This window comes from Vanellus vanellus (genome assembly GCF_965231255.1).
Source record: "Vanellus vanellus genome assembly, chromosome: 3".
Taxonomy (NCBI): Eukaryota; Metazoa; Chordata; class Aves; order Charadriiformes; family Charadriidae; genus Vanellus; species Vanellus vanellus.
The window spans coordinates 30,068,346-30,082,530 of record NC_138907.1 but is presented as its reverse complement, the minus strand read 5'-3'; the positions used below and the strand labels follow the sequence as shown (position 1 = coordinate 30,082,530).

Below are 14,185 nucleotides of genomic sequence, written 5' to 3'. Positions count from 1 at the left end.
CCCAAGCACCAGCTGGCATTAGGACATGTTGGACTTAGCCCAGATTCTTCCCTGCATTTATCCTAGAGCTAAAGGTCAAATTTCAGCCTCGATTGTATGCAAAATGTTGACTCATCAGAAATGTTTTTAAGGTTCAGAAATACAAGAATATTTTTGCAGTGGCATCCTCTGTATTATATATGCTGTGTAGATATATCCTGTGTAGGATATGATGTTTAGGAAACAATTCGGTTTATCTGTTGGAAGCAAAAACTGTACTTAATATCGGTGGCTAGAAAGGAGGAGAATTCAGGGTCTGAATTCAACACCAACAGGCTGATTTATTTTCTTCCATCTAAAATACTGAATTTCATAGGTGTTGCTGAGGGGTTGTTTTTTTGACAATTACATGTTATTTAAATAGAAGAATGGGGTGGTGTTTAGCTATTACAGGTTTTCTTTTTCTTTTGATACAGGGCTCTTCCTAAAGTACTATTGATAAGTTTAATCCTATGAAAAAGTCTTCCTTCCAGGAATTTTAGGCTTTTTCAGCCTTTCCAAAGGCTTCAGAAATATACAGCATTACAGTAAGAGTCACTTTTTCATTAAAGCCCAGAGAAGGAGTACGCAGTTCATTTAATTAATTGGTCACTTTGGAAATTGAAATAAAAACAGTCATGCAAGTCATGAGGACGATTCTCCTCTTGTTCGCAGCTATGAATTGTCCTTTGAAAGAGTTGCCTTTGTAATCTTGCCAGCGCTGGTTTCTTTACCCTGATGCTTAAGAGTGTGTCGTGAACTTTTTGGACAAAATATAGGGATTTGTAGGCAGCTTTGTAAGTTGTATAATTTTGACTGGAGGTCTACATTAGCTTGATTCATGAGCCAAATCTTGTCATCAATTTTTAAAGATTGGGGCTGAGAGTAACCAATTTGATTGTGCACATCAGAAGTAGCTAAAAGTCATTTAAACACTGTACTTTACTCTGAAAAAGTATTGGCTGACACCCTGTGTAGTTATGTATTATTTTACTGTGACCAAAACTGTGATATACATGTTACATATTATTAGGGGGAAATTCTATTTTGTTAGTTATTTAAAGTTATATTCCAGTTTGACAAATGAGATTAGCTTGTATTCCAAAAGCATCACTGGCTGAAAGATTTGAAATCTTTCAGACTCTTCTAAGAGCTTGGAGACTGCAAAACACAGAGCTTTCCTGAGACCTTTTAGCAAAGTTTTGGTTTAGATATCCCTAAGATAGCTAACTACACTAAGATTCCTACAGCTAAACTAATAAATGAGGGAGATGTTACAGGTTTTTATTTAATAGACAATGATTGGCAGATGGCATTTGAAATTTATTAAGTGCTCATTGAGAATTTGAGCAAATATGCTTTCATTTTTACGTCATTAAATGTTTAGTAAATATTCTAAGTTGCTGTATATTTATGTACTTATTCTGCTAATAGTTTTGCAACATCTGTTTCCTAATGAAGAAAAATGTGAGCGAAATAAGCTACCTCTTTGGAAAACATTAAATTTCTATTGACTAGAATAACCAATAATGTTACAAACGTTAACACCAACAGCTTTGATTTCATAATCAGTGACTTGTATCAGTCTTATTTATGTAACAAATGCAATGTATTGTTACTGTTGTTGTTGTTGCTCATCTCTAAGTGAGGTGATACTCTTTTGGAAAAAGAGGAATGGTCCAGGACAAAATAGTTGTCATCTTTTTAAGTCATCTGACTCAGTGTCATTGAAAATTGGGGGTTTGAGAAGAGAATAAGAATCTGCAGAAAGCTGTGCATCAAAACTTTTTGGTACTTGCTCTACATAAAGGTGTTTTGGCATCCTCGTTTATACATAGAAATCTGAATGGTTATAAATGGTGTTCTGTAATGAGCAGAAATGATGTTTAAGGGCCTCTGCAGTCCTTAGTGGTTAGAGGAGCAAGAGGTTGTATATTTAAGTTTGTTTAAATCTTTTTCCCAGTGTTCTGACAGAATTGAGGCCAAATGTGTGAGCTTTCCATGTTCTTTGCTCCTTGTTGTTTCCCTTGGAAAAGGAGGTAATTTGCTCTGTAATTCATTAATGTTGATCTTCTTTAAAATAAACAGTAATATGAGAGAAATTGAATTTTAGAAGCTAAGCCATGTGTTCTTGATAGAGTTGAAACTGTGTGTGTGAGCAGGGTACACAGGAGGTCTGTGACCACGTATTGCTGATTTCTTCAGTAAATGCCTGTTTAGTTTGCATCAGATGTGCCATCCAAAATAAGCAAACCAATGACTACCTTAAATTCAGCATGACTTAACTATAAAAGGTGAATCAAACTTTTAAAAAATAATATTTGCGGAGCTCCAAACTGTGAGAGTCTAGGATTGATTTCATGTTACGTAGACCTAAGCTGCAATCAGTGGTACTTAAAGGCGGTAAAGGCAGAACAGAAATCAAAGCAGTCCCAGCGCTACTGTAGGTAGCCAAAGTCAGCTGGAGCAAAGCACAGTATTGCACGTGGAGCTTCTGAACCTGCCCAGTCTGATTTACATCTACAGAAAGGGAATATCTCCTGAAGGGTACGCTTCCCGATTCATCTACCAGGCGGTGCCTTGTTGAAAATAAATAGCTTATTGTTGCTCCGGTCATATAATATTCTCCAAGTGCTTAACCTGGGCCTCTTCAAAGGCATTTGAACAGGAACATGTGAATTTAGAAGGACGATGTAGTTCCACTAACCTTTTTATCTTGAAAAAAATCCCTGGAATCTTAACAGCTAACAAAAGGTTTCCTCCTACCAGTGACTTCAACTCTTTCCTCATTTTATATTCACATACCAGAATTGGAAATGAAATTACAATGAAGTCTGACTACCCAATTACTTGCTCAGCATTAATGATAAGAAATTGGCTAGGTTTGGAAGACTTTATTTTCAGGATCTAATCCAGAAATCTGCTATAATGTGTCAAAATTACAGTATGGTAACTGGCACCTGTGTTTTCAGATTTGTTTACTGTTCAGCCACGCCTGCCTAAAATATTTTTAAAAAGACTTTTTTTTTTTTTTCCCCCATACTGAAGATACTGTTAGGCTGGAGCTTTGGGCAGTTAAAAAAAAATATCTGTAGATCCTGTAAAACCTTCAGTTCCTTTAACTTTTTTGACTTGTGTTCTTTCAGTCACCTTGTATCTTCTGAAGAGTTTCATGATGATCTAGTAGGGATCCTTGCCGGTGCTTCTAAAGGTTGCAGGTGTCTTCTTCCCTTCTGCCTGCCAGGTCAAGTCTGTGATGATGCTTGCCTTTTACATGTTACTCACGGCAGAGAGCCTTTGACCTCTCCTCATTCAGATGTGTTGAAATATTCTGCAATATTGGCTGTTGGTGAAATTTAGCTCATTGGTCATCTGTGAGCTGATTTTTATTTCCATCTGGAAAGCCAACCTCCAAGTACAGCATCATGAAGGAATGCTAGAAACGGTGGGATAAACTTATAAGTGCAGTGAGATTCCTAGAGCAGGCTGGCTATAAACTCTGTATCCAAAGAGAAACAAAAAGCAACAAGATGATCTGAAAATTATGTTTGAATGCATCTGGGCACGGTATGTAGGGTGGCCATTGGGTCTTCAGTACCAGCTGTTTGACTTCACAGATCTGCTGTTGTTACACCAACCTCCTTGCTAATGTAGGCAAGGCATTACTTCTATGAGGTATGGATCTCTGCGCTGACATCACTAGCCCACTATTAGTATATATGTGTAGTAGTATGTACATTGTTTTGACGTCCATTTTGTATTTCTGTGTGGTCATACCCTTAGATAGGAGAATCCTAACAATCTCTAGCTCTGTGCTGTTCAGAGTCACATACGGTTTATCATCTGGAGTGAGCATATGATGTATTTGTTTCCATTAATATCCAGGTTGGAAGGGAAATGAACTAATTTTTGGGTTTGGGACAAAAAAAGGAATGCTGTTCCAGATGCCTGGAGCTCTCACCCATGCTACTGCTGTGACTTTCTTTTTTCGAGGCAGATTTCCTCAAAACTTGTTTATGAGAACACCACTTTATTTGGGTATCTGTGTTAAAAAAGAAACATCTTGTACTCTTCTCACTGTCATTGTTGAAGTTCTGCACGAACAGGTCATCTTAAATACTGCGCAGTGCATCATTTGAAATGTTCAGCATGTGATTTTTGGCCGTCAGGTCTGTTATGCAAATCACAGTTTGATTGTCTTCAAGACTGAGCTTTGTGCTACAGTCTGAACAACACTGAAATTTCTTGGTTTTGGAAAACTGAATTTCCTGTTGTCTCGGTCTGGCACATAGGGCTGAGAATTCACTAGCATCACCAGAGCAATGCAGCCAGCCAAGAACAAACGTTTGGCATGTTTTATGCTAGAAGAGCCTCGTTTCAGAATCAAAACATGCATATGCGCATACTCAAAATGAAGTGGTAAATGCTTAAAAGCCGGACCAGAATAAAAAAACATGTCAGTATCGCTGTTGTCACTTCTTCAGTAAAGGTTGCGTCAGCCATGTTTTTCCCAAGGCACAGTTTGTACGTTGAACATTTTCTTTCCAGTGAAAGACTGAGTAAGTGAGTCCTTTTTCAAAGGAGCTGAAGTGCAGTAGGCCCATGATGTTGCTCATCTTAATTGAAATCTGTCATGACTGCTTTCGTCCATTTTATGAGTACTTGTGAGAGACCTCTCGGTTTCTTTTTCTTCTAAGCGTTTGACTGATCTGTCATTCTGTTTTCGTGTGGGTTGAGCTGCTAACACTGTGAGTATTTCTTGGTGGTGTTTTCACACAGATTTGTGAAAAACAACTTGAGCAACAACTGGATGCCCGAGATAAGAGAGAGGTGCGCTTAGTTAGGGTGGATAGAAACTAAGTCTTCCTTATACAGCTTTTCAAAAATAGGCCATATTAAAATTGCTTTGGCTTTTCATGGCATCAGTTCTTATTGATGTGCATCTTCTGTTTGGGCAGGCATTTAGCGCTCATGCTTTAAGGTAAGCGGTAAGAGGCAAGCATGGAGAAGTTTTGGGAGGTTCATGACTGCTTCACTAGTAAGAGTGTCTGAAAAGTCTCTGTTTATGCAAAAGGAGAAAAAACTTTTCAAAAGAGAGATCCAGGTAGCGTGTAGTCTGCTATGTGTTACATGGATGCCTACTATTGTAGGCCATAAAAGAAAGCATAAGTAATTTAGGCTTATTACAGAGTTTATTACTGAAGATGAGAGGAGTGTTTCTGGTAAAAGTTGTCTTTTTTAACAAGATCATAGGCTAACTCTCCATAGGCAGATACAGCTGCCAAACTTCTACAGAAGAACCTCAGACCTCTCATTTTTATGTCATGATCACATATCTCATTGGAAAAAGTTTTTTTCTTGAATTTTAAAGATGTTACAGAGTTGAGAATGTTTGTTGGAACATTTTTAATTAACAATTTTTGGAAAGAGTTTCAAATGTCAAGATAAGCATACAAAGAAAATGCCAGATAAAATAAAAACGAAATACTGAACAGAATTAGTCATGCTTTAAGCTTGTGCTGCTTGATTCTAAAAGTTTTTGGTTTAGTCCAAGTCCCATTGGACTCATCAGAGTAATTTCTGTGTTTTGAACTGGTTTTCCTGTTTGTTCAGATATTAAGTTATATTTCCTGGCCGAAACATACAGTGATAACAATACAAAGAAAAATGAAGTTAACCTAATTTTACTTTTCTAATTGGAGAGAAAATGTCTATCACTTGTGACTTGAAGAGGTAGAGCAGAAAGTAGCTTATTACCAATTTGCATTATACACAGAAAAGCTCCAATATTCTTGTCTGAAAAATCTAATTTTAAAAACATGCATGCCTCTGTGGTCCTTATGAGAGAGCTATGGCCATTAAAAAGATGTAGTAGGTACCTTTCATGGGGAATTTTCTCTTTTATGAACTGTAACAGTAAGACCTGACGACTCATTTTTTGTTAATGCACTTAGTTTTACACATTATCTATAAACAAAACAGGGACATACTAGTGGCCAGGATTCGTCCAATAATAAATGTATAAACTGCACTTTGGTAGAATGGATGGAGGAAGGGTGTTGCCATTCTGCTAGGGAGACTGTCAGTCAGAATGGACCAGGAAGTGAAACTTAGATAACTTGGCCTAATTATTTTGCACACGTAGTCTAATTTGATCAGTAATTGATCTTCATTAAGTAAAATAGACACACCAAGCTGGTGTGTTTCACTGCTGTTTCTGAGCATGGATGTTATAAGGATTTAATCTTTAGTAATTTGACTTTTCTAGGCCAAATCCTTGTTTGGTGACCAGAGCTGCCTATCTTGATGTCCTTGTGATGCTGAGTACTCACCTGGGGAAGTTTCAAAAGCAAGGTAAGTCAAATGTACTGTTCTGTAAATCGTATGGAATACCTGTGGGGAAATTTCTGAGCTCTGTTAAATCTGGAGAAATAATAATATGCTACTTGTACTCATGGTATCTGCTGAATGCTGGAGTCCTTTAGCTGCTTTGTGTAAAAGGGGCCTTTATTCTGCTTTCTGTAGAACTAGTCCTGAGGATTGTTGATGAGAAGAATGAGGTATGGCTCCATGTCAAAGATTGAAGCGATGATCTTGCAGTATTCCTAGTCCTAGAACTGTGTAACAACAAAAAAGATGCCCTCCAGTGTTCCAAAAAGTTTTTCTGATCCAAGGTTGTAAACACACACAGAATCCAAACCCCAGAATATTGCTACTTTAACCTTTCCTGAAGGTCACAGAGATGTTCCCTCATGAGATGCCTGAAAGTGTTTCAGAAACTTTTCTCATGTCTAGAAGCTTTATAAGAAACGACTCTGAGAGCTTCTTTAAACTTCTTCTTTTATATCGATTCTTAATCGCTGTGAAATTTTTGAAGGACCAGTCAGAACCATCATTGGCTTTAATAATACAGTGTTGTTTGCAACAATACAAAACATAGTGTAAACAATAAGGAAAACAAAGGTATGGAGGAAGAGATACCCTTTCAAGTGTGACTGTGCATAGGCAGCTTTCGGTCAGTCGTAACTAGCTTCCTTGTGGGCCTGTTTTGTTCATTTCTTGTGAACAAGTGAGTAATAAATTACCTTGTCAGTCCAGGAAGGCAATTAAAGAATAGTTCTTTCATTTCATTAGAATTCTTAATGACTCATCTTAACACTGCATTTAAGTTATGGGAACCATTCTTTATTTCAGATAGTCTTGTTTTGGGAGCTGTTCTTAATTTTAAAACCAATTCCTTTTGCTTTTTTCCTTTGGCAGAAGTAGTTCCATTTTAATTCCATAATTGCTACTTGTGTGATTTCTTGTGAATGCACAGTTGATAGTTGTCACCAAAATGAGTTGGTGATGAACATGCCTGACATGAACTTCTTCAGATAGGCTGATGCAGAATCTAGCCCTTATAACAGAAGCGTAGACATATAGAAAATACGTGATGGGTGGGTTCCACTATACCAGAGGAACACAGTTATGGTTGTCAGGGACTCCAGGAGATGGGTCTTTCATGTCCTCTGAAGAGTCATTCCTCTCTCATGGGTCCCAGATATCAAGATGTACTTTCCGCTAAATGAAATTTCCAGATGATGTTGCACCATAGGTCTCGTTCTGGTGGGTACTGACCACTGTTTGTGATTAGGTGTGGGCTGCATGCTTTATAGGGAGCAATGCATCACCCTATATAAAGCAGTTTCAATATAGCATGTCTCTAGGGATAAGTTTTTTCCTGGCTCTTTAATGTTTGTTTTGGGTAAGCTATATCTACCATCAGTAATTCTCATGTTATGGTATATATTTACTTATTTTCATTATTTCTACAAAGCAAAGTTTCTTAAATCCTGATATGCCGTTGGCCTTAGTTAACCAATTCCTTTGAAATACATTAAAAAGTCTAGCTGTGTATCACATCTACAAAATAAACAAAAACAACCCCCACAGCCCAATTCAGCCATATTTGGGCTCATCACCTTTCTTTTTAATTTGGATACTCCTTTTTTAAAGGTAGATCCTCTTTGGACTACTAATTTTTGCACTTTTTTAATCATGATCGTCTGCCTCTGTTCATCTCCTTTGTAGTATGAATTGTCCAATTCTTTCTGTATTCTCTTCATATGAAGTTTTTTTCCTCTGCTTCTGATTATTCTCATCACTCACCCTTCAACTCTATTTTTGTATTTTCTTTTATGAAGGAACAGCCAGTATTCCAGGTGAGGGCTTCTCATGTGCTTACTTAGTGGGTGTTACATTTCTGTTATCAGTCCCTTTCCTATTTTCCTATTTCAGTTATCTTTGGGGTTTTTGTCTGTTCTGGTTTTTAAACAATTCCTGCACATTTGCAAAGGCTTTTATTGACCTCTCCAAACTAGGAAACTCCCCTCTTTTCTTTCTTTTTTTTTTTTTTTTTTTTTTTTAATGCCCCTGACTTGTCAATAGCCCTTTAAGCCTGAGGGACTGCACCGTGCTGTGGCTGGATTACTAACTGTACTGGATTCATTATTTTTCATAGCTCATGTGGACTGTTCCAAACCTGGGTGCTGTAAGGTACAATTTCTGTAGAAGGAAAGCAATTATTTTTGCAGACTCTCTCTGCTCAGGGATAGTTCATCAGTATTGTCTTGGTTAAAAGTTTCATTCCTATCTAGGTTTAAAATTATGTAGTGCAGGCAATATCTACAGAGAGTAGAAACTTAGACTGGAAATACGATTTGAAAACTTGAAGGTCCATTAGGGACAATTTTATATATCACAGGCAGAAGCTCTTCTGAAATGGGGGAGTAATATGTTTGTATTCAATATAACCTGAGTGTCCCATGACAGAGTAAGAGAAAGACTAAACTCAGCAGTTAAAAATGAATGTTTTGAGTCTCATATTTAAATGTTCTGTAAGGAATAATTATTAACTGAAGCTTTATACTTTTCTGAGGTTAAATATCTTATTCATATATGTGTATCTCTGGTTATGAGCCAATTTTTGCCTGTTTTAATCTTGATTTGTAAAGTCATTTCAATGAATAAAGGGTGAAGGACAAATCCAAATAAAACTGTTTCTAGATGTGTTTATCTAAGAGGCCCCAGGAAGTGCTGTATATGAGTTCCAGGCCACGGGCTGAAACTGATTTTCATCAACAGAAACAGGAATGCAATGTAATGAGCCTGCAACTGGTTAAAATCAGACCACTTCTAATTGATTATGCCTGTCTAAAAGGGCTACAATTACAAAGAGATTTTCAGAGTACAACCCTGCCTAGGCCTTTCCTACATTACGATTATTTTCTGTAAGTGATTTGTTGTCTTCAATTAATAAAATCTGTCTCTTAAAGTGCAGGACAGCCCTTAGGGAATTTACTTCACAAATTCAAAACAATTTAAAATGTTGGATAAGGAAGGCAGGGAGTAATGGATACCAAAAGCATCTTGTCCAGCTAAAAATTTATTGCTGGCCAAATGATGATTATTTATCTTAAAACAAACAGAAAAAAAACCCGTAGTTATTCAGATTTGCTGGTTTGGATGGAAGTGTTGCCTGATTCATGTCACTGGGAAAATACAGTTTTCTTTCCTTGAGTTGATAGGCAAAATCTAGAGCATTTTTTCCAGCTCTTGATGTGCCTGAGGGTCTTCTGATGTGCACAGACAATATATAATGCCAAGACTATGTAAACTTACAACATTTTTTTTCATTTATCAGTTGTACTTAGAACTCAGAAAAAACAGAAGCAAGCCTTTTTTTTTAAAGAAAAAGTTAAAATATTTAAATACAGATACTATTTTTGCCTTTATTGCGAGCAAACAAACGCTCTTACCAGATCTAGGGTTATTTGATGAGCTAATGTCTACTGTCAGTTTTAATAATTATTAGTGATATACAGTGAATTTGTTCTTGCAGACCTCTTTGTCTCTACAGTATAGAGTTGAAATCACAGATGTCCAACGCCTTTTCAGCTAGTGGGTAGTGCAATACAGTCCTCTTCCAGGGGATTTTTTGGCACTTGTACCTTGCTAAAAAGCAGTTAAGTTACTCCTCCAGAAGTAAACCAGCACCAGAGCGGGTGGTGTAGAAATAGGGGGAAGTTCCCAAACTTCACACTTCAAACATTACTGGAAGAAGCAAATAACACTTGTAGGCATATTTGGTGGGGGAAAATGCCTCTGAGTCCAGGGGAGATCCATGAGTGTGTCTGAGGTTACTCACTTTTCTCTGCACTCGGAAATGAGCTTTGCAAGAGACACAGTACCAGACTACCGTCAGGCTACGCTGTGATGTGGTGTTTCAGTGGATAAAATTCCTCTGCTGAGTGTGTGGACTTTTGATAGGACCTGTCATACATTTCTGCTCTCAGATCTTCTTCTGGAAATTGCTGTCTGAATCTAAACAGTAAGATGAGTATTACTGTGATCCTGCAGTGCTGGTAACACAGGAGCCAGAGTGGTGTATTGCAGTGAAAGCTCAGATCTGGGATGCTCTGTCTCTCTACAAAGTGGTCACATTTTCTTTCTTGCTCACATCTCGGAACAGTTTTCTGATAAATTGATGCAACTTGCTAAAATATACTTGAATAATAATAGCGTATTTTACCCAGGGTTGTGTCCAAAAAAAAAGGCACTTGTCAAAGTGTTGTGTTGAGTCCATAAAGCCCATGAACATAAGTGAAATAGGATGTAGAACAGAAGTCAGGGAAAAGATGAAAGAAAAAATTGCTAAAGATAATCCTTCTGAGTTGTTCTTTTATCCTATATATATGCTGTCAATCTCTAGGCTGGTTTGGCCTATTATTGAGTATAGTGTCTTCAAAATTCAAGTTTGATGAGAGAGAAAACATTTAAACAGGATGTCAAATAGGATGAATCTGTGATTTAGGAGAAGCTGCCACTTGAAGTCTAACCGTGCATTTTTGCTTTCTACATTTGAGGTGGAAGAATTTATAAAAGTTCTTGAGATTAACCAAACTCCACTGTTGTTGTCGTCAGTGGGAACAGTTACTCAGCGTTTACATAATTAATCCTGTTCATATATAGACTGTTTTGATATCAAAATGGAGCAGCCAGTATTCTGCTCTCACTAATATATTCTCTCCTTGAGTTTTGCAAAAACAGACTTCCATTTTCTTAATATTTTCCAAACAGCTAAACCTTTTGTAGATGTAGCTTGGTTAAGATTCTTAAATTCTGCTTATGAACAACAGAAACAATTGCAAAAAAATACTGTGCATCGCACATGTGTGTATGAGATCAGAAAAGTGGGCAATTATTACAAATGTGTGCTGGTTTTGCCCTCTTTTCTACTCTCAAAAATAACAAAATACTGTGTTTTGAATAATATATATTGGAAATACCATTCTCTTAGTTATATTTTTCCTTTTTAATTAGAAGTTAAAAAATGTATTGGTAGAAATAGTATGCGTTATTGAACTTCTAGATGCTTTGCAATGAAAGTACAAGTCCTTTTTAAAGTAGGAATCTCTTAAATGTTTTGCCTGAATGATATGATTTGTAGGACTTTTAAGTAGCATTTGAAGGCTGTGCCCCCTTTTTTCCTGTATTGTACTTCTTACTCTTTCTTATTTTGAAAAGAAGCTAAATGGTAACTAAAATAAGTTTTTTCTGCAGGCTAACTTAACCAACCTAGTTCTTCAATTTTTTACCATTTAAACATTATCAGTTTTTATTTTAGCTGTACTTTAATTTCTTCACCTCGATCCCTAAGGATTGTGGCCAAACAGTTATTTGAACAAAAATTCTGGCAGCTTGTTAATGCATGTTTTGGTTATTTGGTCTAATTAGCTTAAACTTGAGAATTTCCATCTGAAAAAATTGAAAGCAATTTTTGTTTGTTATGTCGAAATTCATATAAACTTTGTGTGCTGGTATATTGACTATGGCACTTGGTCAATGCTGGTATTTTGACTCAAGGAAGGTAAAGATTTAAAACGTATTTATACGATCATCAACATGGTGATGGACATTAAATTAGACAAGTCAAAAGGAAGTGTAGTTGGGTACCCAATATTCTAATTCAATGCGGACAGGAGAATTAAGAAGTTGAGGATGGGATTGTTGGAGGTCCAAGAGACACAGGGTGACTGGGAGTTGCACAGACAGTAAAATGCCAGAGGAAGATCAAGTGAGGGACATGCTATGTTAAGGTGGCCCAAAGACAGCGCAAAAGTGAGTGTGAGACAGAAAGACAAAACAAATGGACAGAGGCTGAAAGGAATAAATGTTGGGAGGAAGGAGGTGGAGGTGTGCAACACCAGCAGGCGGTCAAGGAAATGTCAGAGGCAGAACTTGTGGCACAGACATGGGAGGAGGAAAGTAGAAGTGTTTTCAGGAAGATGGTGGGGTCACAGTGAAAGGAGGAGGGTTGTGGAGGGTAGAGCATGATATTGCTGGAATGCTGTGTTGAACACGGAATACGGAAAGGTGTTACAAGAAATAAGTGACACTAGCAAAGGGTGGAGTTGATCATGTTTGTTAATGTTTGCAGTTAAAAGTCTGTCCCCATGTGAAGACGGAGACTGCTTATCCTTCTGAAATCTTGTTTCAGGTTCTCTTTAGATTCCAGCATGTACCACTCACTGACTTGCACTGTCTCCATTTGATTTTATGGTTTTCTATGAATGCAAAAAAACATGGGAAACTGAATGCTGTGCCAGAGAGAAGCTGTAAGAAAAATAGCAGTCTCAGCGTCTAAATCTAATGCTTTTTTCTTTTCCCCTTTCTTTTTCCTTTGAAAACTTTCACTTATACTATACCAAATTCAATGGGTTCATAGAATCCTAGAACTGTCTAGGTTGGAAGGGACCCTTAAGATCATTGAGTCCAACCATCAGCCTAACACTGCCAAAACCACCACTAAACCATGTCCCTAAGCACCACGTCTACCCGTCTTCTAAATACCTCCAGGGATGGTGAATCAGCCACTTCCCTGGGCAGCCTGTTCCAATGTTTGATGACCCTTTCTGTGAAGAAATTTTTCCTAATATCCAATCTAAACCTTCCCTGGTGCAACTTGAAGCCATTTCCTCTTGTCCTATCGCTTGTTACTTGGGAGAAGAGACCGACTCCCACCTCGCTACAACCTCCTTTCATGTAGTTGTAGAGCATGATAGGGTCTCCCCTCAGCCTCCTTTTCTCCAGGCTAAACAACCCCAGTTCCCTCAGCCGTTCCTCATAAGACACATGCTCCAGACCCCTCACCAGCTTCGTTGTCCTTCTCTGGATGTGCTCCAGCACCTCAATGTCGGTCTTGTAGTGAGGGGCCCAAAACTGAACACAGTGCTTGAGGTGCAGTGTCACCAGTGCCGAGTACAGGGGGATGATCACTTCCTAATCCTGCTCACCACACTATTCCTGATACAGGCCAGGATGCTGTTGGCCTTCTTGCCACCAACAGTATATTATCCTTGGATTCTGGTAATCGCTCATGTTTGTAGTTTTGAATTTTAATTGTAGTTTTGAATTTTATTGTGAGTACTGATGCTTAGTCTCTCATGTCAAAGATGTTGCAGATGTGTTTAAAAGAAAACATCCTGCTTAAAATATGCCCTTTCCCTGATCATCAACAGTTTTCTTCGTTCCACATTGTAATAAAATATGCTTTTCTGCTCTCTTTGGGATTTTTTTTTTTCCATTTACCAGTGACTTCACCTAATCCACTTTTAATAAAAGGGGAAAATATGAGAGAAAATACTTTTCCTTAGTATTTGTCTAGGAAAATCTCTTCTTGGCACTGATTACCTTTCAGCCGTCTCTCTATTCATATGATCTCTTCAGATACCCTTAGATAGATGGTACTTTGTGAGTGCAAAGGATTTTAACCTCTTCTCAGTCCATAAATAATTGCAACTTCTTGTAGGTCTTGGTGAATGATGATGAATATCCAGATTTCTGATGCTCGGCCCCCCTTCCCATAACATTGTATTGCAGGCAGAAGCATTTTGTTGCTGCTCTTGTGTTTTTTGTCTGACTTTGCAGAGTGTCAGTTTTTTGATGTCGGTAATAATTTCTCCCCTTTTCCCCTTCTTTGTTCTTTTTTTTCTGGAGCCTGTAGTAGGGAGATGGCATGGATTCTCAAGGGGCTGCATACAGGATTTGATCTCAATATTTATCTAGAAGTGTGCAAATACTTAGATATATCATAAGCACAGATACGGGGGAAAAAAAGCCACTC

At 37.7% G+C, this 14,185-nt stretch overlaps 1 protein-coding gene across 1 annotated transcript in view; it reads left to right on the top strand.

Moving 5' to 3' along the window:
* THADA (THADA armadillo repeat containing) overlaps positions 1 to 14,185 on the top strand; it is a gene marked incomplete at its 5' end in the record, with an annotated part of 163,830 nt that overhangs the window by 108,162 nt on the left and 41,483 nt on the right. The window contains one exon of the mRNA XM_082480800.1: positions 6,287 to 6,372. Coding sequence (XP_082336926.1) covers positions 6,287 to 6,372 — 86 coding nt within the window. The remainder of the gene's footprint in view (positions 1 to 6,286; positions 6,373 to 14,185) is intronic.